The following is a 20,318-nucleotide window of genomic DNA, read 5'->3' as shown; positions in this document are numbered from 1 at the left end:
TGAACTGAGTTGAAGTCAAAGGCTGAGGGCAGAGGAGGATCTTTTCTTCCTTGCACCAACACTAACATTTTCCTGGAGAAACATCAGATGGTTCATTCTCTGTCTTGGTTTGGACTGACAGTCAGCACTGGATGGAAGAGAATAAAAATCCAGTATTGCCCACTGATGATCACACTGAGACACTGGCTTATGGTAACAGATAACACAGGGAGGCAGGGTGAAGGAAACCAGAACTGGAAACCCCATACAGGGATTTTTGCAAAGAACTGCCTGGCGTGCCAGCTTCCTGCATCACATCATTTTCAGGCTGGGACTGTGACTGCCCTGCAGCCTCCACTTGCAGGATACCTGCATCTGCAGGAAAATGTTTCATTTAGAGTAGGAAAACAGAAGAAGGGGAACTTCCTTCTTGAAAACAGGTGACAGATGCTACCAAGGTGAAGCCTGAGAAGCAAAAGATGGCTTTCCCTTACTTTCTTGCAGTAAACTAAAGCTGAAACATCCATCAACAATGGGCCTGGGAAAGGGGCAGTCTGAAGTGGGAGAGGCACTTAATCAAAATGATTATGATTAGGAACGCAGCACCAGGACGTGTCTCAAGATTCATAGGTTATTTCCAGTTCTGCCACTTACCTATTGTGTGACCTTTAGCAACTCCATTAGTTTCTCCTTGACAAGTCCTCTCTTGCTCTTTTCCTGTCTTATCTACTAGATCACAAGCTGTATTTTTCCCCCTCAGGCACGACCTCACAGACTAAACTTGTTTAAACAAGATGTCCTGATTCTGCATGGGGCTTCCTGTGGTTGCTGCCGCACATATGAGAGAACTACGCGCTAACGGGGACCTCACTTTCAATACACTGATGTCTTGCAACCAGCCACAAGCTTGCAGGCTGTGTCTCTGCTTAGTTCAAATGAAAACACACCATCTGTAAAATGGGCTCTGCCTACAGGGAGTTTAAGGAAGGCTCAAACAGAAGCTCCTCCTACAAAGAGTGCTATAGCAGCTGAAAGCACCATTAGCAGTGAGACTGCTTTTCACATTCAGAATGAAACCCCATAAATCTTCTGGTTGGGAGCAGCTGCTTGGCTGGTTAATGTGTGAAGCCACTTTACCGCATGTGCCTGAGAAAGTTCAGAATGGGCACAATCACAGCACACCACACTGCCCCACGCACGTGTACACCACAGCCCAGGGCCAACAAGGGGAAAGGGAGCAGATCCTCTTCTCCATTTCTGGCACGTTGCTGCTCCAGCCTCTGGTGGGCAGTTTCCCAGATGGAGCGAAAGAACCAATTTTACTCTGACTCCTATGAAAAGCAATTCTAATCCCTTTGTACAAGAAGTAAATGAAGAATATTATGATCACTATTAGAGGGGCCCTGCCTCCAGCCAGGCGATGGAGAGGAATAACCAGTTCACCTGACTGTGTGGATCAGATGGGCTGGTACATCAGTCCCATAGGAGTAGAAGGCTCTATTAGATACTGGTGCACAGTGTACCCTGATGTCATCAAAGGGGAGAACCCATTTCTATTTCTGGAGTGATAGGGGGATCCCAACATCTGCCTGCACTGGAGGCTGAAATCAGCCGGACTGGGAAGGACTGGGAGAAGCTCCCCATTGTGACTGGCCTAGGGGCTCCATGCATCCTTTGCACAGAGTATCTCAGGAGAGGGTACTTCAAAGACCCAAAGGCTACTAATGGGCTTTTGGTAGAACTTCCTTGGAGACGGAGGAAGTTAAGCAGCTGTCTGCCTTGCCTGGTCTCTCAGAGGATCCTTCTGTTATGGGGTTGCTGAAGGTCGAAGAACAGCAAGTGCCAATCATGATCACAACAGTGCGCCGGCGGCAACATCGCACCAACCAAGACTCCCTGATTCCCATCCATGAGCTGATCCGTAGATTGGAGAGCCAAGAAGTGATCAGCAGGACCTGCTCACCCATATGGCCTGTGTGAAACAGACTATCTGTCTTGGCCTGAATGAAGTCACACCACCACTGAGTGCTGCTGTACCGGACATGCTACAGCTTCATTACAAACTGGAGTCAAAAGCAGCCAAGTGGTATGCCACAACTGATACTGCCAGCGCATTTTGCTCAATCTCTCTAGCAGCAGAGTGCAGGCTACAGTTCGCTTTTACTTGGAGGGGCATCCAGTACACTTGGAATCGACTGTCCCAGGGTGGAAACGCAGCCCTACCATCTGTCACGGACTGATCCAGACTGCACTGGAACAGGGGCAAGCTCCAGAACACCTGCAATACATTGATGGCATTATTGTGTGGGGCAAAGAAGTTTTTGAGAAAGGGAAGAAAACAATCCAAATCCTTACAAAGGCTGGTTTTGCCATAAAACAAAGAAAGGTTAAAGGGCCTGCACAGGAGATCCAGTTTTGGGGAATAAAATACGAAGACGGGCATCATCAGATCCCCACAGAGGTGATCAATGAGATAACAGCAATGCCTCCATCAACTAGTAAGAAAGAAACACAAGCTTTCTTAGGTGTTCTGGGGTTTTGGAGAATGCACATCACAAAATAAGAGTCTGGTTGTATCAGAGGGTTGTGCTGACGTTCGGAGGGACTTGGACTTGCTGGAAAAATGCACAGCCAGGAAATACTGGGGCTGACCAGCTGAAAAGCAGTTTGGCAGAGAACAGACCTGCTGATCCTGGTGAGACACCAAGCTGAAGTCCGCAATGCACCCTTGTGGCATGGAGCACCAACAGCATCCTGGGCTACATTAGGAGAAGCGTTTCCAGCAGGTAGAGAGGTGATTTTTCTCTGGTGAGACTCATCTTGAGTGCTTGTTCCAGTTCTGGGATCTTCAATAGAAGGAAGACACAGACTTCCTAGAGCGAGTCCAGTGAAGGCCCACAAGGATGATTGAAGTGACTGCAGCATCTGACATACAAAGGGAGGCTGCACGAACTGGGACTACTCAGCCCACAGAAGATTCAGGGGGATCTTATCAGTTATGTAGCCTCCATCCTTGGAGGTATTCAATACCCAACTGAACGTGGTCCTAAGCATCCTGCTCTAGCTTACCCTGCTTTGAGCAGGTTTGGGAACTACACGATCTCTGGAGGTACTTGCCAACCTCACCAATTCTGTCATTCTCCAGTCTTTTAACTTTACACTGACTCAGTGATAGCAGTCAAGATTTTTCCTCTGTCTACAGGGCTGTCTGAGTGGTGTCCAGCTAACAGCAACAGCAACAGTGACTTCCCTATAGGACTTCATGGCATCTCCTGCTCTTCCTCCTCTGAAGGGAGCTTGTAGCTTTTGGGGTGGGGCTCTTATCATCTGAGAAGTAAAGGATAGTTTCAGTGGTGTTGGGTGTTTTTTCTCAAACAGGAAAGCTCTGCACTGTTTCCTGATGTTGGTTATGCTCTGAAATTTCCAGCTATTTAACAGCTTCCTTCACCTTCCAGTTTAGTAATGCTAGAATTTTTCTTACCCAATGCCTTGCAGATCTGCTCTGTCCTTTAGTTTCCACCTCTGTGTTTATCCTCTCTGGCTTATTAGAAACATGATCATTCTTCTTATTTGGAATATATTCAAGTGCATAAAAACACAGTATACTTTAGTGAGTTAGCTTATTTAAGGAAGAAATGGAAGTACTTTGTCCTCCAAAGGATGGGTAATGTCCACTGACAATTGCTTGTCAAATCATAAAAGAGCAAACTATTTGTTTCTTCAAATCCAGTCCACAGAATTTTTGACCCCCCCCCCCCCCCCCCCCGGGTCTGTTTTATAAATAAATAAATAAGAAATAAAAAAATCATGTGAACAAATGTAGGACTTACGTATGATCCGTAATTCACTGCTAGGGTCTGCAAAGCCCACGGGAGACCTAGGCCAATTAAAATATCAAACACATTGCTTCCGATGGAGTTGGACACAGCCATATCCCCCATACCTGCAGGAATGGAAACCACGCTCAGTCAGACAGGCCCCAGAAAAGTCTTTCAGCTTTTAAACAGAAATACATTCACCTGAGCTAATTGAGACAATTTCCACAGATTAAGGCGAAGAGTCAAGGGAGATCACCCTCACCCCACCTCCTCCCTTTCGCCTTTGCCCTCCCCATCATACAAGTCCAGTGGGGTTCAAGGGGCTGGATCCACCTTCTAGACCATCTGAGAACTTCCTTCAGCTAATTCTCTGCTGCTGTGGGGACCCTGGCAACTGGCTGTGCCAGTTGTGACCTGCCAACACTCTGGTGCCATGCTCAGTGTGGCTCTTGATGCTTTGATGTAACCATGGCACACGAGTTTCTACATTGGACTGATCAGATTAGGTTTTCGGGTAGTCTATTACGTAGATGGTTATTCCGAGGAAGAGCCATTGTTTTTGTTCCCCAAAGCAGAACTGACAACTTTCTATTTCTGTTAAAACATCTGGTGCTGGAGTCACTGGGACTGGAGGAACTTTCCTTAAAACCAGTAGTATCTTCCAGTCCTTATGACCGTGAAGAAAAGCTGGAAAGTGACCTGAATGACCCTTATGCCATATTCTAAACAATTCTGTATGGACTGTATTTAAATGAAGAAACACATTGTGACTTCTGGGGAAGGCCTGAAGTTGACAATTGTACTAGAACTTGTTCCACACTATCATTAAGTATCAACATACTATCATTAATAGTTAACTATCATTAAGAACCTGTTAGTTGCTTTTCAACAGCTGAACATTTCCTTTGTTGTTCTTGTTTTAAATTTCTGTGTCAGAAAAGGGCTCTGTATGTTATCATGTTCAGGAGATATCTGTGCAACTTAAAGAGGAAGAGGGCACAAGGAAACACTTCCATAACAGTATGACATCTCTGTGATGAACCTACCTTGCCTTGCTACGATAAGGCTTGCCATACAGTCTGGCACACTGGTTCCAGCTGCCAAGAAAGTGATACCCATGATCACATCTGGAATTCCCAGTGTGTATCCAATGATTGTCACCTAAGGAGAGGAAATACGCTGTCAAGCTGTTTACAAGAACTAAAGTTAGAGACCAGCTTGGCCCAATTCCTAGTGGGAGAGAGGACATACATTTAATTTCCTCTTTCCTTTGCCATGCAGTCTATGATGAATTGGCGCCCTTCAAAATGATTAATATTTTTAAATTTGGATGCCCATTTTCTATTAGCCACACTTAATTGCTTTTCTCAGCTCTCTGCAGCACATTCCAAGAAACGTGAACCATATGTTAGAAGCAGCACAGTGACCCTGTGGGCTCTGGTATTTCAGCTATGGAAAGCTGGGGTAGTTTTTTTCTTGAAAAATACCTCATCCTCACAGATGAAAAGCAGAAGTAACTTCCCATTTCCTGCTCAGGGTAACAAGTATTATTGAAAACAAAACAGAAACACCTCTTCTGTAACTGCTTTGATTAGTTTGCAGAGAAAAGCCTGGCATTTATTTGTGCATTTAGTACAAGAATGAACTTTGAAGGCAGTGAAGATTTTTTCACTGCCTTTGCCTTCCTAGCAGGAAAGCAGTGGCCAGGGCTTTAGTGAGGTATCTCTATGCTTTTTGGATCCCATGCAGAGACAGATCATGAATTGTGCACTCCATCACAAGTGCAGCAGCACAAAACCAGGCTTTCCTTGCTATACTCTCTCCTGATGCCAATGCCCCATCGTTGTCCAATTCTGCTTAAGAGACTGCTCTAAAAGAAACACAATCCATGCTGCAGTACTACTGTAATCCTAATGAGGACAACTTACACTTTTCACCTACATATATCATGTAAGGAGGCCTGAGCCAAGCTAAAAGGCTCAGTGATCCAGCCAGTGCATGAACTCCCCTGTGAAGAGGCCAAATATGTTTGGATTTCCTTGTGTTCACTTTTATTTATCCCCTTCCACCTTCAGGATAGTGAGGTAGAATTCAGTTCCTGTTGACTAGAGTAGTTGTGCAAGAATTTGGCTGATTGTGATGCTTTTGTTCAAAACTTGTGTTTTGTTTGAGTTCAGTGTTATCATTTACTACTCTGTCTTTCAAGCTTGCTTGCTCCAAGAAAATGAAGAGTTATTGAGGCCAGGTTTAGTTGCATCAGGGCCTGTACACTGCCCTGTACAAGAAGGAGGTGTTAAACTGGTGCAAGTGTAATATTTTCCCATCTTAAAGAATCTGCATGAAATTCCAGCCCTGAATAAAATTCAAGGGTTATGGCTACTGGCCTCTAATTTTCTTCTCTGTGAGTGGACTGGTCCAATAGAAACTGAAGCAGACTTAAGGTTTCTCATCTAAAAATTCAGCTATGTAGAACTTTCTACACATTTCTCTAAGCTGATGTCCTCGTTCAGCAGTAGCAGTCATTTTGCTCCTTCATAGTAGCTGGTGCAGTGCTGTGTTTTTGACTTTCAGCCTGGGAACAATGCTAGTAACACTGATGTTTTTAGTTGCTGCTCAGTAATGTTTACTCTGACCAAGGACTTTCTCAGTCTCATGCTCTGCCAGGGAAGAGAGGAAGCCGGGAGGAAGCAGAGACAGGACACCTGACCCAAACTAGATAAAGGGGTATTCCATACCACAGCACATCATGCCCAGTACATAAACTGGGGGCAGTTACCCGGCAGGGCTAGATCGCTGCTCAGGTCGGGCTGGGTATCGGGTCAGTGGGTTCTCTGCCCTTGTTATTTCCCTTATCATTATCATTATTGGTGGTAGCAGTAGTGGTTTGTGTTATACCTTAGTTACTGGACTGCTCTTATCTCAGCCCATGGGAGCTACATTCTTTCGATTCTCCTCCCCATCCCTCAGGGAGCGAGGGGCGGAAGAAGCAGGGGGAGCGAGCAAGTGGCTGCCTGGTTCTGAGTTAGTGGCTGGATTAAACCATGAGAGCTGACAAAACCACCTTCTGTTGCCTTTTCCAGGCTGTGGTTTCTGCTTTAGTTGGTACATACCATCCACACCATCATGTATGAGAAAGCTGCAATCCAGAGTGTAGAAGAAGCAAAGGTAACCATGAACCATTTTTCCAAGTGGGGTTTGTTGCAGTTGGGCACTGTGAAGTACAGGACAAAACTCAATGGCCATGTGAAAAGCCACTTCAAGATTTCCATCTTGCCAGCTGTAAAACATAAAAAGGGAAACAGTCACAATGCTAGTCTGTTTTAGTCCAGAATGTAATTACGTTGTTAACGTTAGCAAGCAAGATGCCAGGGACACTTCAGCTGAACTGCCATCCGAATGACAAGACAAGACATTGCTTGTTTGGAAAATCACGGTGTGATGGCAGAGATGAGAGGACAGAGAGGGGCACAAGGAAGGAGTGTGAAGTGCCTCCCTCACAGCAATGGGTCAAGGGCACATCTACCCTCCCTGGGTCAAGCTCTTACAGGTACCACATAAAAATAGATTCTAGAAAGAGAACTGACCCATCTTCAACCACCTAAGATGGAGCCAGGCCCATCACAGAAATGCACAAGGAAATTTTAAGAGCCAATTGACTCAGCCTGCAATAAGAGGAATTCAGAATAGATGTTACTTTAACTTGCGCATTCTCTTTTTTTTCCTATCATGAGGGTGGTCAAAAACTGGAACAGGTACCCAAAAAGACTCTGGGATCTACACCCTTACAGATAACCAAAACTCAACTGGACACAGCCTTTGGCAACCTGCTCTGAGCAAGGGTTTGAAACAGAGATCTTCAGAGGCCCATGCCAACCTTTCCCATACTATGAATCCAGTGTCATGGTTCCTCATATTTCCACGATTACTGTCTTCAAGTCGCAGTTTTTTTCCTTACTCAAACTACAGGTATGCTGTTTGAGTGAGGAGATCTGGAGGTCCCAAAAACTATCTCACCTGTAAAGGGCACGACCAGTCCCTACAGTATTCTGCAACATGGCAGATCTTGCCAGCTCTGGCGACTGTGAGTTCAAGGTAGGACAGGGATACATTATAATCATCCTGGGACTAGAGCCCTGATAGGATAAGAGGAACTTGGCAAAAGGAGATGTCCATCCTGCTGGCGCAGTGCTCAGCAACCTGAAGCACATGTGGTTAGCCACAAGTCATGAAGCTGGTTGGACTTTCTAAGCTCTCCAGAAAGAGCGAGAAGACATTGGCCATGCTTAGTTAACAGCAGGAAGCAGAGGCACTCAGTACCTTCTTCTGTCTCTGCTCCACACCAGCACCACCACTGCCCTGTCTCCATTAGCACTGTACCTTACCACTGAGGTAAGATCACTCCTCATTTCCCAGTGATGGCCCAAATGCAGATGCATCTGACCTGCATTCAAGCACCTTGCAGGTGGCCCCACCATCCTCAGCTTCCTCCGCAGTCAGCAGAGAAGACTGTTCTCTCCAGAGGGTGACCCAGGTTTTGGGGCAGGAACCAACCCATGGAAATTGCCTCTCCCCTCAGACTGCAACAGCAGTGCCAGGGCAATGCATGAGCTGCAGCAAAGGTGTATCCAAGCCCAGCAGTCTGCATCCTGAGAAGTTCCTGCTGCTTCCCAGTTCCTCTCATCTTTTACCTGTGACCAGGAACTACACTGTGAGGTGCAGGCTGATGGGAGCTCTCTGAGACTTCTGCCTCAACACATATCCATGATGCTTTCTGGCACACCCAAATCAAGTTTTGCTTTCTGGAACAACACAAACACAGAAGCTTCTTACTGGGTAGGTCAAAAGGTGTGTATGGCCCTTCATGGTCATCATCATCATCATCTTCTTCCTCTTCCTCATCGTTTTCGTTGTTGTCGTTATCCTCATTCTCATTCTCGGTCTCATTCCCAGCCTCAGCCATGTCTTCATCCCGCCGTGTGCCATTCACGCCCCGCTCGCCGGAGTTGCTGGGACCTGTTCCATTCTCGACCACATGCTTGATTGGTATTTTGATTGCTACCTCTGACTCGCCATTGGTGTATGTCCTGCTGTTGATCAGCCTTTGTCTCTGTAAACACAGGCACAAATTCTTGCTGAAAAACATATTTGTTTACATTTAAAGCACAGGTTGCTTGCAGATGACCAGATAAATCTCACATCTGCAACTTTTATAGGAGAAGGGCCAGTGGCTGTAGAATTGACTTCAGGAATACTCTAAGACCAGGGGCAGACTAAGTGCAGACTCAGTAGAGTACCATATTATTAAATAAGTGCAAGCGGTATTAATGCCAGATCAACGAAGGGGGCACCTCCTGTGAGCAACAGCCACAGATAACATAACTGTGTAATAACTTGCAACGGTCTCTGGGTCTCTGTTACAATCTGCATGTGGACAGAAAGCAAGGGGTGATCTAGTAAAGTCAGTGTCAGAAGGATAAAAACTGGGAAAATGCTATCAGGGATCCAGAATAAACACCAGAGTTCCATTTTGACCTAAACACTGCTACGGGAAAAAGCAAATTCAGAAGGAGAAGGGGGGAGATAAAAGACATACCTCATTGATCAACATGCGGCTGGCCATGGAGAGACGTGTTTTGGGAGGGAAGTGGCTGGTTATCATGATCCGGAGCCCAGCCTCAGAAAAGGAAAGCTGGTGTGGGTAGGCAGACAGCAGCTCATCCACCATGATCACTGACGCTTTACGGTGGAAGTTTCCTGCAGCCAAGGAACAAAGAGAACTTGAGGTGGTCTTCTAGCAGTCTCCCTCTGCCCTACATGGCTCTCAGAAGAATAAACCTGTGGGTTCCACAGGTCCTTTGTAAAAACCATTCCTTTAGCTACTACCATTCAAATTATGTCTCCCCTGTCCTCAATTTCTGCCTTTACGTGGTCTACATTTCTGTTCTTAGACCAATCACCGATACGGTGTCTCCACTCATGCCCATTACAGAAAATTAAATCTGCTCTGCACAGCTCATTACAGGCCTGTGTTAGGCAGATTGCCACTTCCAAGCAGCTACTCCACCAAGGTAGAAATGGTGCTAGGAAAAGCTGCATTAATTCCACTGTTACAGTCTGCACTCCCGTGAGGATACTGGCCTCACCCACCATTAACTGTACACAGGGGTGAGGAAATTGTCCCTGGGAGGTACTAATGCAAATGAAAAGCAGGTTCCTGCATCCTGGGCTTGCAGCTCGTGGCTGGGAAGTGCCATCAAACCTGGCAGCAAGTGCATGTGGCAGTCCCTGGAGTGTGACCCATCGTGCAGGAGCAAAGACACAAGGAGGCAGGGCACACTACCTGGACTGAGCTCCAACTGGGGCACAGTGCCAGTGTGCATCCTGTCTGTGCATGGATGCTGCCTCTGACTGTGAACTCTGGGCCAGGACTGTGACTTGGCAGCAGGGAGACCAGAGGTCTTCCCTGACTCATCTCTGCTTCGGTTTATGAAAATCAGTGCTGAACACTGGCAACTGTTTCATGGCATTACTATTTACTACCATCACTGTTACTCTTACAGAAGAGTATCTCCTAGGCCTTAGTGTCACTTGTTTTTCCTGACAGAGAAGGTTCATGGATTGAGATAGATAAGTGCGGTCACTCCTATTAAAAAAAAAAAAAAAATCAAACCAGCCAGACAGCTTTTTCTTGTGACCCTTTCCACGCTGAAATTTTCTGCACAGCCCCTGAAGGACCTGCCCCAAACACAGAAATCCCACCGGCTGATCCTTTTTGGTCCTCTTTTCAGAAAAGGCGTCAGGAAAATGGTAGCATATGAAAGCCTCAGCAACCTGCTGCAATGGGTGCTGCTGTGACTCCATATACCAGCTGTGAGCACAGCGGTGCCATGTGCCTGGCCAGACCTCCGGTGGCCCACTGCCAAGGAAATACAGGAACAAACTGCAGGAAAATGAAGCAATTCCTTCATCTTCCTTCCTCAGCCAGTTTGAGCAACTGCAGATGTCCAAAACCGAAAGTCACCAGCAGCTGAGCAGCGTCACACAGAGAGATCCTGGGGAGATTCACACCAAACCCCAGTCAGAGCCGCCTCGTTTGTGCATAACCCAGAGGCCAGTGGGTAAACCTGGCCTGAGTTCATGCTTATGGAGTTTTACCAGCCTCGCTTTACTGGTACAGTGTGAAGTCATCTGGTCAGCACAGTTTTGCTATTCAGAGCCCCAGGCTACAGAGAGCTGTAGTTCGCATAAAAGCAGCTTCCCCAGATCAGAGCGCGCAGCACTCACCAAAGCCTTTCCTCGGCAACAGGGTAGTAACACGACAGCTGGCCTCTGGTAGACTCAAAGGGTTTGACATCAGTAAACAAACCTCTCTACATTTCATGTTTGGTTGCTTAGTGCGTTCAAACTGTCTTTCACTCACTCTTCGCAGGAAGAGAGGCCTGTGTTTGTTTAGGGTTCGTTTTTTTTTCAGTCCAGCAAAACAAAAAGGGCAGCCCATCTGCAGCCAGCGACCAGGACCGCTTTGGACAAGCCAGAGCTCCTTCTCAGGGTAAACCAGTGTCTGGGTGGGGTGATGTTATTCCCGAGCATAGGAACATGTAAATCCCAAGCAGTTACATGCTTGTTGACTGTTGCACAGATAAAATAATTATCCTCTGTAAGCACAGTTTATACATGCTTGCAAACGCACACACTGAGCTACTGCTGCCGAGTACAGAGTGGGGGATGCTGTTTTCTTTAAGCTGAAGAAATATAATCTGTACATCATTTTCATACACAATTGTGACTGAAGGCAAATGGAAGCAAATTTCAGCCAAAGTGAAACCCACATTAAAGATCATGGAAAAGCTGTGAACATTTAAAACGGCACGTGCAGTAACAGCACACCACCTTGACCATCACAGTTTTCACCCTGCCTTTGCCCGGGGGGAATGTGTACACCAGTATAAGCAGGGTGTTTTTCCCTGCTCAGTTTATGTTGCTTTCAAATGGAGCTAAATTAACTGAGGCACTAGGGGTAAATGGGCATCTTCAGTGCAGAATAACAGTGCTCACAAGAAGACTCACAATGGCATGGCTATAAGGATCTAAAGAAGCAGACCCTAGGCAAGTCAGGCTTGAAGCTGGAGGAGTCCTTTCAGCCAGGCACTTCTCCAGTGCTAGGAATCACCCAGAGGAGGCCTGAGCTGCTTCCAGGATGTGGTCACTGGGTGACCACACTGCACCCCCAGGCACAGGAGCCATGGCCATCTGGCGGGGGCATTACAGAAGGACCCTGCCTGTTCCATGGCTGGAAAGACAGCAGCAGCCCACAGCCCGTGACTAGCAGACGAACGTGTAAACATTTGAGAATGATGCAAGCGAGCAGGGTGACTTACTGGAACAGTTACCTTTCTTTAGTAACACCACTGTGGCATCGCAGTTGCTGTTATCATCCATTTCTGTGTTATTTGCTAAACCATTCACCATATTTGCCGAGTTCTTTGTCTTCCTTTCAAAGCAGTGATGTATGGTTGAGTTGTACCTGTACAAATGAAACAAACTCCATATAGACCTTTGCTGCTTCTGTGTGCATTTCTTGACAACCTTCCTTTCCTAGGCTTATATACAGTGTGATTCAGCTATGGAAGGGAAGAAAATCCCTTTGGTTCGGAATCCAGCCACAATACGGCTATGATGCAATTTCTCCACACCCAGAAGGCTATGAAAAATACAAGACAGGAATCTGGAATGGCATGCATGCTTATGTGCTATGTGTAATTAACATTCTGTATAGCAAATAAGGATTACTTGTCATCATCCACATTTTTGTTTTTAATCACACAATCACACTGAGCTCGAGCGTTGTTTTACCTGTGATCCACCACAGGAACATGACACGTGCTAAGGTCTGCTTCCACTTTGGGGTGAAAAAAATTAAAGTAATTTCTTATTGGATTTCAAGTAGCCAGCAGCTGACAGGAACATGAGCCATGATCTCACCACGACACTCAAAGGCAATGGTAGACCACTGTGAACACCTGGACGACAGGCCAACAACCATCCTAGCTATGCCCAAACAGGTCTGAAACATCTGCTCACACTACAGCATTGCTTTCAGAAAAAGAATCCATTCTTGATTCAGACATTACAACTGGTTTGCTCATCCATTCATTGTTGCAAGGGTGAAGCTACCCTCCAGGTTAAAGAAAAAGTTTCTAGTTATAAGAAGTGAGATGAATTCTGCCTCGTGTTCCCTTCAACCCAGCCTGGGTGTTTTGCTGTTCTTACTGAGAATTGCTCTCACAATATTTACTTTATTCATCATTTCAAAACAAATCTGAACTCTGACTTGTTGAGACAAGGCCACTGGTGTGCTTGGCAGACGGTAGGTTTTGTTGAATGTTCCAGTTTAAATTTGGGCTTCCTTTCCACTGGCTTTTAAAACCAAGGCAGGAGGTGGGGAACCTAACAGCAGAGCAGATTAACTTTGCTAGCATGGATTTGTGTGAAAGAAGTTACACAGGTCAGATGCTCAGAAAACCAATGCTGATTGTGCTGCAGTTTTACCGTGGGTCTCCCTGAAAGCAAGAACAAATTGTGTGGTGGTCTGCACCCATAAAGAGTAGACTGGAATCCCCCATGGTTTTATTTCTGAGGAGGCATGTTAAAGCAAAATCAGAAGCGGCTGCTTTGCGGGCACCCAGAGGTGGATTCGGTTCCCTGCTCTGCCACAGGCTTGCTGCATTAGCTTTGGTCGGCTCACACAGGCAAGAGCCGCAAAGCACAGTATCGTTTGGGGAGGAAAAGACCTTTAAGATCATCGAGTCTGACCCTTAACCCTGCACTGCCAAGGCCACCACTAAACCATGTTCCTGAGTGTCACATCTACATGTCTTTTAAATATGTCCAGAGACAGTGGCTCCAGCACTGCCCTGGGCAGCCTGTTCCAATACTTGATCACCCTTTTTTTGAAGAAGTTGTTTCTAATCTCCAGTCTAAACCTCCCCTCCCACACCTTGAGGCCATTTCCTTTTGTCCTAACACTTATTACTTGGAAGAAGAGACTGACCCCACCTCACTACAGGTACTTTCAGGCCATTGTAGAGAGTGATAGAGCTCCCTCTGAGCCTTCTCTTCTCCAGACTGAACCCCCCAGGTCCCACAGCCATTCCCCATCATACTTGTGCTCCAGGCCCTGCACCAGCTCCATTGCCCATCTCTGGCCCTGCTCCAGTACCTCAGTGTCCCAGAACTGAACACAGGATTTGAGGTGCAGCCTCACCAGTGCCCAGCACATGGGGACGAACACTGCCCTGGCCCTGCTGCCGCACTGGGGCTGATACAGGCTAGGATGCTGGGGGCTTCTTGGCTGCCTGGGAACAAGCTGCTCATGTTCAGCTGCCCGTTGACTACCACCCCAGGTCCTTTTCCACAAGCAGCTTTCCAGTCGCTCTGCCTGAAGCATTGCTGATAAATGATGGGAATTGGCTTGGGGAGCACTTCCACCAGCTCCCTCAGCACCCCTGGGTGAATCCCACCTAGCCCCATAGACTTGTGTGTGTTTAACAGATATAGCAGGTCACTGACCAGTGCCCAACTATGTCATAGTTTTCCTGCTGTACAGTAGCTTCCAGCTCCTGTCTGTTGCCAGAGCTGCATGCACTGGTGTAGGCCTTCAGATGCCCAATCCTTGGAGCTGTACTATGGGGACAAACAGCCCCTTCCTTCCTCACCAGGACAAATTAGAGATAACTACATGGCAGGGCAAAGTGCTTTAACCTCTGCTATTGGAGGTGCTGCTGGTGTGCAAGCTGCGTGAGCCAATGAATGTCCTGCCCAAAGCCTGCGGCTCTCTTTAATTACCTCTGGAACCTTTGGAAAAGCTCTGGAGCACGGAGCCTCACAACCTAAACAAGCGGAGGGTGCATCTGACTTACTTCATGATAACGATGTAGATGACATACATCAGCACCAAGACTAAGGACTCCCACCTGCAAACAAGAGCGACACAGAAAACACATCAGCGCAGGGCACATCACTCAGCTGCCCAAGTTCACCCATTCCCCCATCTGTCACACCAAGGCTTGACCCTCTGGGGCTGTCTTAACACACCACTAGAAAAGGGGATGTATAAGGAGATAGCTCACACACACCTGTGTGACACCTCCTTTGTCTTCTTGACTTCTGCTCCAGTTTTACTTGGCCAAGTTAACCTGTCAGCTAAGAACAAGTGACCCAACCCAGAAGTTCAGTGAACAAATCACACACCTCAGGAACACAAACATTTCTGTAAGGGCAATACCTGTGGGCGCTGTGGCAGAAGAGGGGAGAAGTCATCCTGCCCTGCCTGCATTGGTGTAAAGCAGGTTGTCGGGTTTTTGGGGCATGCTTAAGCACACTGCTCATGCTGAGACAAAGTGAACAAGTGCTGGCTGCTCTTTCACTACTGCTGCTGTGTACCCACTGAGAACGCAGCAGGCAGCAGTTTAAGCTGCTGATTAGATACTGGTGGGTTTTCCTCCACTGTTTCTGTGTCAAACTAATGAAATGTATATGAAAAAAAAATACAGTATGACTTTTAGAACTTGTTTCTAGGTAATCTTTTTCATTGATCAAAATGCTGTATTCTGTACAGTTCCTTAGGGCTAACTGCTAGTCCTGGTGGAAATCATCCGCTATCAGACTGCTATATACTAAAACTCATGGGCCATTTTCTCTTTAAGGATTTTGAGACATTGCACTAAACTTTCAGCTTTCACATTGATGTGTTTTAGTTGAAGGGCACAGTCAACTACAATTGGACCTCAAGTCAGTTTTAGTTAAGAAACAAAAACAAAGCAAAGGAAAACAGGCAGTTGCAAAACTCTGCTTCAGAAACGCTCCTCTGAAAGGAAACAATCCCTGGCGAGACCACGTTTAAGAAAACACGCAACCCCAAAAGCCTGACTCCCTCTAGTGCTTGCAATCTAAGTTATACTGGCCAAGAGTGGAATCAAAGCTGCCACTGTTACTGTACAAGCCCTTAGAGGTGCTGCAAACAAAACCATGAAAGCAAAACAACCGGAAGCACACTTCTGAAAGTGTTTGAAGCCCTCCAAGCCTACCATACCTACTGCAGAACATTTAAGCACATTCATGGGGATATTAACATATATGCATTTCTTTATTTAAACTGGTCATTTGCTCATTAATATTGCCTTTGGAGTTATTATTAAAAATCCAACTCCTGGAACACATTCACTGACTGCTCGGGCAGCTCTGTATATTCCCAGGTGCCTGACATCCATGGCACACTGCGCCTAAGCATCAGCCTCCGCCTCTGCATTCCTGGGCTGAGGGCAGAGGGCACCAACTGCCGCCACTGCACCGGGAATCCTGAGTGACGTGCACCCAGGCTTTCCTCTCTGGCTCAGAAAATGAATCATTCTGGCCCATCCTGTGCTGAGGTTTCTCATGCAGCAGGAAACTGCTCCCTGAATCACCCTGCAGAGCTTTTCAGCTTCCCCCTCCTTATTGCAGGGTTAACCCTGAGCCCTCCTTACTGCAGGGTTTTGTGGCACAACCAGAAATAAGACAAGAAAAGGGATTCACTTACCAGGAAACCTTTTCGTCATAAATAAACTGTGGAGAAAAGGTTTAAGAACAGGCATGTTATATACAAAATCACAGCTGATTTACCAGCCCTTCATCACCCGAGCAGGGGACAGAGCAGGCAGAGCAACCAAGGGCTCAGGGCAATGGGATCATGCTCTGGTCTAGTTTGGTACAGCCCTCCTGCCCAGCCCTTAGCTCCTCTCACCCACCAAAGGCAGGCAGGTTCTCCCTCCCAAACCCCAGGAGGTCCCTGTGGATCTGGGGCTACTGCAGCAGGGATGCAGAAGTGAGTGAGGGAAGGACGGCACCTCTGACCCACGGGCTGGTCTCACTGACACGGGCTCCTTCCCAGACCTGCTCCCGGTGGTGACCGGGCACTCAGCACACAAACGTACCAGCAGCTCCAGAGCTGCTCTGACACATCCCTGCCTCAAACGGCCCCGCACGGCTCTTCCTGACACTGACTGACCCCTGCCCCACACCCCTCACTCACACTGACTGACCCCTGCCCCACACCCCTCACTCACACTGACTGACCCCTGCCCCACACCCCTCACTCACACTGACTGACCCCTGCCCCACACCCCTCACTCACACTGACTGACCCCTGCCCCACACCCCTCACTCACACTGACTGACCCCTGCCCCACACCCCTCACGCACACTGACTGACCCCTGCCCCACACCCCTCACTCACACTGACTGACCCCTGCCCCACACCCCTCACTCACACTGACTGACCCCTGCCCCACACCCCTCACGCACACTGACTGACCCCTGCCCCACACCCCTCACTCACACTGACTGACCCCTGCCCCACACCCCTCACGCACACTGACTGACCCCTGCCCCACACCCCTCACTCACACTGACTGACCCCTGCCCCACACCCCTCACTCACACTGACTGACCCCTGCCCCACACCCCTCACGCACACTGACTGACCCCTGCCCCACACTCCTCACGCACACTGACTGACCCCTGCCCCACACCCCTCACTCACACTGACTGACCCCTGCCCCACACTCCTCACGCACACTGACTGACCGCTGGACCCACACTGTGGACTGTACAGCCCTGCCAGCGCAGCGCGGTGAGGGGGCTGCCCCACCGCGCCTGGCTCCCGGGGGCTCCAGAACCAGATGTTGGGATGTGACCGGCAGGTGGCCGCAGTGCTCCACAGCTGGGCCCTTCTCAGCCCGCCCTCCATCACCATCACCATCACCATCACCGGCCATGCTGGGAGCAGGGGGGGCTGCCACCCCCCTTCCGGCAGCACCCCTCTCCCCCCACGCCTCCTTCCCCTTCAGACGGTCAGAGAATCACGGAACAGAATCATGGAATCGTTCCGGTTGAAGGGACCTCAAAGCTCCTCCTGCTCCAACCCCTGCCACGGGCAGGGACCCCTTCCACTAGAGCAGCTTGCTCCAAGCCCCTGTGTCCAACCTGGCCTTGAACACTGCCAGGGATGGGGCAGCCACAGCTTCTCTGGGCACCCTGTGCCAGCGCCTCAGCACCCTCACAGGGAAGAGCTTCTGCCTAAGAGCTCAGCTCAGTCTCCCCTCGGGCAGGTTCAAGCCATTCCCCTGTCTTGGGATTCTATGATTCTATGAAAGGGAGTGAGCCTCTGAAAGCACGGTGAAACACGTCCCTTCAGCTCTGTAGCCTGCAAGTAGCAACTTCTACATGGCAGCCAGCATCAAGCAATCGTTACATTGATCAAAGGAGGTGATCCTGCCCCTCTGCTCTGCTCTCGTGAGACCTCACGGGGGGCACTGTGTGCAGTTCTGGTGTCCTCAACATAAAAAGGACATGGAACTGTTGGAACAAGTCCAGAGGAGGCCACGAGGATGATCAGGGACTGCCTGGAGAAGAGAAGCTGCATGGAGACCTCACAGCAACCTTCCAGTATCTGAAGGGGGCTACAAGGATGCTGGGGAGGGACTCTTCATGAGGGCCTGTAGTGATAGGACATGGGGTAACGGGTTAAAACTTAAACAGGGGAAGTTTAGATTGGATATAAGGAGGAAATTCTTTCCTGTTAGGGTGCTGAGGCACTGGAATGGGTTGCTCAAGGAAGCTGTGAATGCTCCATCCCTGGTGGTGCTCAAGGCCAGGTTGGATGGAGCCTTGGGTGACATGGTTTAGTGGGAGGTGTCCCTGCCTATGGCAGTGGGGTTGGAACTGGATGATCTTAAGGTCCTTTCCAACCCTGACTGTTCTGTGATTCTATGATCACTGGAAGAAAACATGACCACAAAATACTGTAAGTTACAGCTCCCAGTCAGTCTGATCTAATCTGACAAGGCCTGTTTTGGGTTACACTCTGCCGGTGTGATGGGACACGAAAGCGTGTGTGTTGACCTTTGTAACCATAAATAGCATCCATCACACTTTTGTCCCTAATGACTCTGACCACGTCCCTTCATGTTAGGATACATAAGCATCATTTTCCTTTCGAGGGAAAGAAGGAGTAGCAGCCCTCCAAGCCCTACAGCAAGGCAAGGCAGCACTGCAATATTGTTTTAAAGTTAAAATAAAATATCAGAGGGCTGAATGAAGGTGAGGTAAGCGTGGAGGGTGCAGCTGAGCCACTTCTCATCTCTGTGATTTAGAGTTCACTCATTCTTATCAAACAGCCTGGTGAATTTGTACTGCTCTGCTATTTATTACTACAGCCCTGCAATTCCTTTGCCAGGGGAAACAGAAGGTGACAAAGTCACAGTGATTGACCCAGCGGAATATCAAGCTTTTTAAAGTTCCTGAATCTCAACATTGGCTGGAATGTATTTATTTCCCCATAGGTGTATTTATGATTAGGAAAGACGCCAGTGGAGTGCACTCTACACTGCAGCAACACAAACTGCTGTTTAAAGTAGTGTGAGAGCAACCTTCTACAAGCAGCATCATTCCTCAAGAAATGATTGTATTCAAGCTGCAGAGAAGTCTCAGTGCCCTGATATGGCAAAACATCCCTAGATGGCAAAGCATTTAAGCACCTTCTAAAATTTAAGGCGCACAGAAACCTAACAAAGCAGGAACAGATGCAGGTTGTGCAACACAGTACATGGAGCCGGTGGCTTGTCTCCAGGCTGAGCCACCAGGGACTGGAGAGTCAGTATTTGAATAACAATGCGCTGCCACCTAAATTTGATTCTGCCTTAAAAGGACAGGAAAGATCCTGAAGTCAGGGGTCCTCCGGTGAGTGATGGGGAGGAGAAACTTCTTAAACTGAAGCCTTATTTGAAAGGAGAAATCCTCATTTTCTATCAAATGAAGAGCAATATTGCATATAAAAGGGTTGGTAAATCAGCTGGAAGCTACACTTTTAACCATTTTACATGCTTTCCCTTGCTCCAGCCTTTCTCTGTTTTTTTCTCTAGCAGGTATTTGGAAGTCATTTGCAATGACTGCTGTGGAGTAAGGCTGAAGAGACGTGGGATGCACTCCACATCTCCCAAGCCACATCAGCTGCCCATCAGTGCTCTAACACAGGAGTTCTGGCAACACCTTCAAGCCTCCAGTAAACCCTGGAGTTGCACAGTCCTGCTGCCCTGGCTGCATGAAGGACCTTGAACCTCACAGCTGATAAGAGCAGAAGAGTGGGGGAACATCTGGAGAGAAGCCAACCTGAGACTTAGGGTACACTCCCAACAGAAGAGAACAACTGGGAATGGTTCTCAACATCCTGAAGCAGCTGACAACCATGAGGAGGAACCGGCCCTGGAAAAAACCTGCCTTGCTTAAAGAATGTAAGACCCAGTGACAGCCAACAGGTCTTCACCTTGTCTGCCACCAAGCAATAAATGGAACGCCTGACCTAAACCCCAGAGGGCTGCCAGGCAGCTGCCCACATCTGTGCTGCCTGCGGAGCAAACTAGGAGAACGCCTGCCAGATGTCTTTAACCTGTGCAATGCAGTTTATTATGGTGTGTGGGTGTGCCC

The 20,318-nt window shown here is 48.0% G+C and overlaps 1 protein-coding gene and 1 long non-coding RNA gene across 6 annotated transcripts in view; both read right to left on the bottom strand.

Annotated features, from left to right (window-relative positions):
- The window catches only part of SLC24A3 (solute carrier family 24 member 3), a 165,549-nt gene that overhangs the window by 12,839 nt on the left and 132,392 nt on the right, over positions 1-20,318 (bottom strand). For 3 of the 5 annotated variants that reach the window (XM_057433141.1, XM_057433138.1, XM_057433139.1), the window contains exons 8-15: positions 16,375-16,400; positions 14,717-14,770; positions 12,176-12,321; positions 9,391-9,551; positions 8,628-8,904; positions 6,908-7,074; positions 4,844-4,958; positions 3,810-3,922 (exon numbers count right to left, since the gene is read on the bottom strand). In XM_057433141.1, the coding sequence (XP_057289124.1) occupies positions 3,810-3,922; positions 4,844-4,958; positions 6,908-7,074; positions 8,628-8,904; positions 9,391-9,551; positions 12,176-12,321; positions 14,717-14,770; positions 16,375-16,400 (1,059 nt within the window). The remainder of the gene's footprint in view (positions 1-3,809; positions 3,923-4,843; positions 4,959-6,907; positions 7,075-8,627; positions 8,905-9,390; positions 9,552-12,175; positions 12,322-14,716; positions 14,771-16,374; positions 16,401-20,318) is intronic. The other 2 variants (XM_057433143.1, XM_057433140.1) reach the window with 1 other exon arrangement.
- Positions 1-20,318, bottom strand: part of LOC130611904 (uncharacterized) — a 164,340-nt gene that overhangs the window by 26,149 nt on the left and 117,873 nt on the right. The window lies entirely within an intron of this gene.

This window comes from Pezoporus wallicus, unplaced genomic scaffold (genome assembly GCF_028554395.1).
Source record: "Pezoporus wallicus isolate ANWC-B61680 ecotype Strahan unplaced genomic scaffold, APGP_CSIRO_Pwel_v1 contig_5416, whole genome shotgun sequence".
NCBI lineage: Eukaryota > Metazoa > Chordata > Aves > Psittaciformes > Psittacidae > Pezoporus > Pezoporus wallicus.
The sequence above is the reverse complement of the archived record's forward strand: the minus strand, read 5'-3'. Positions and strand labels throughout refer to the sequence as shown.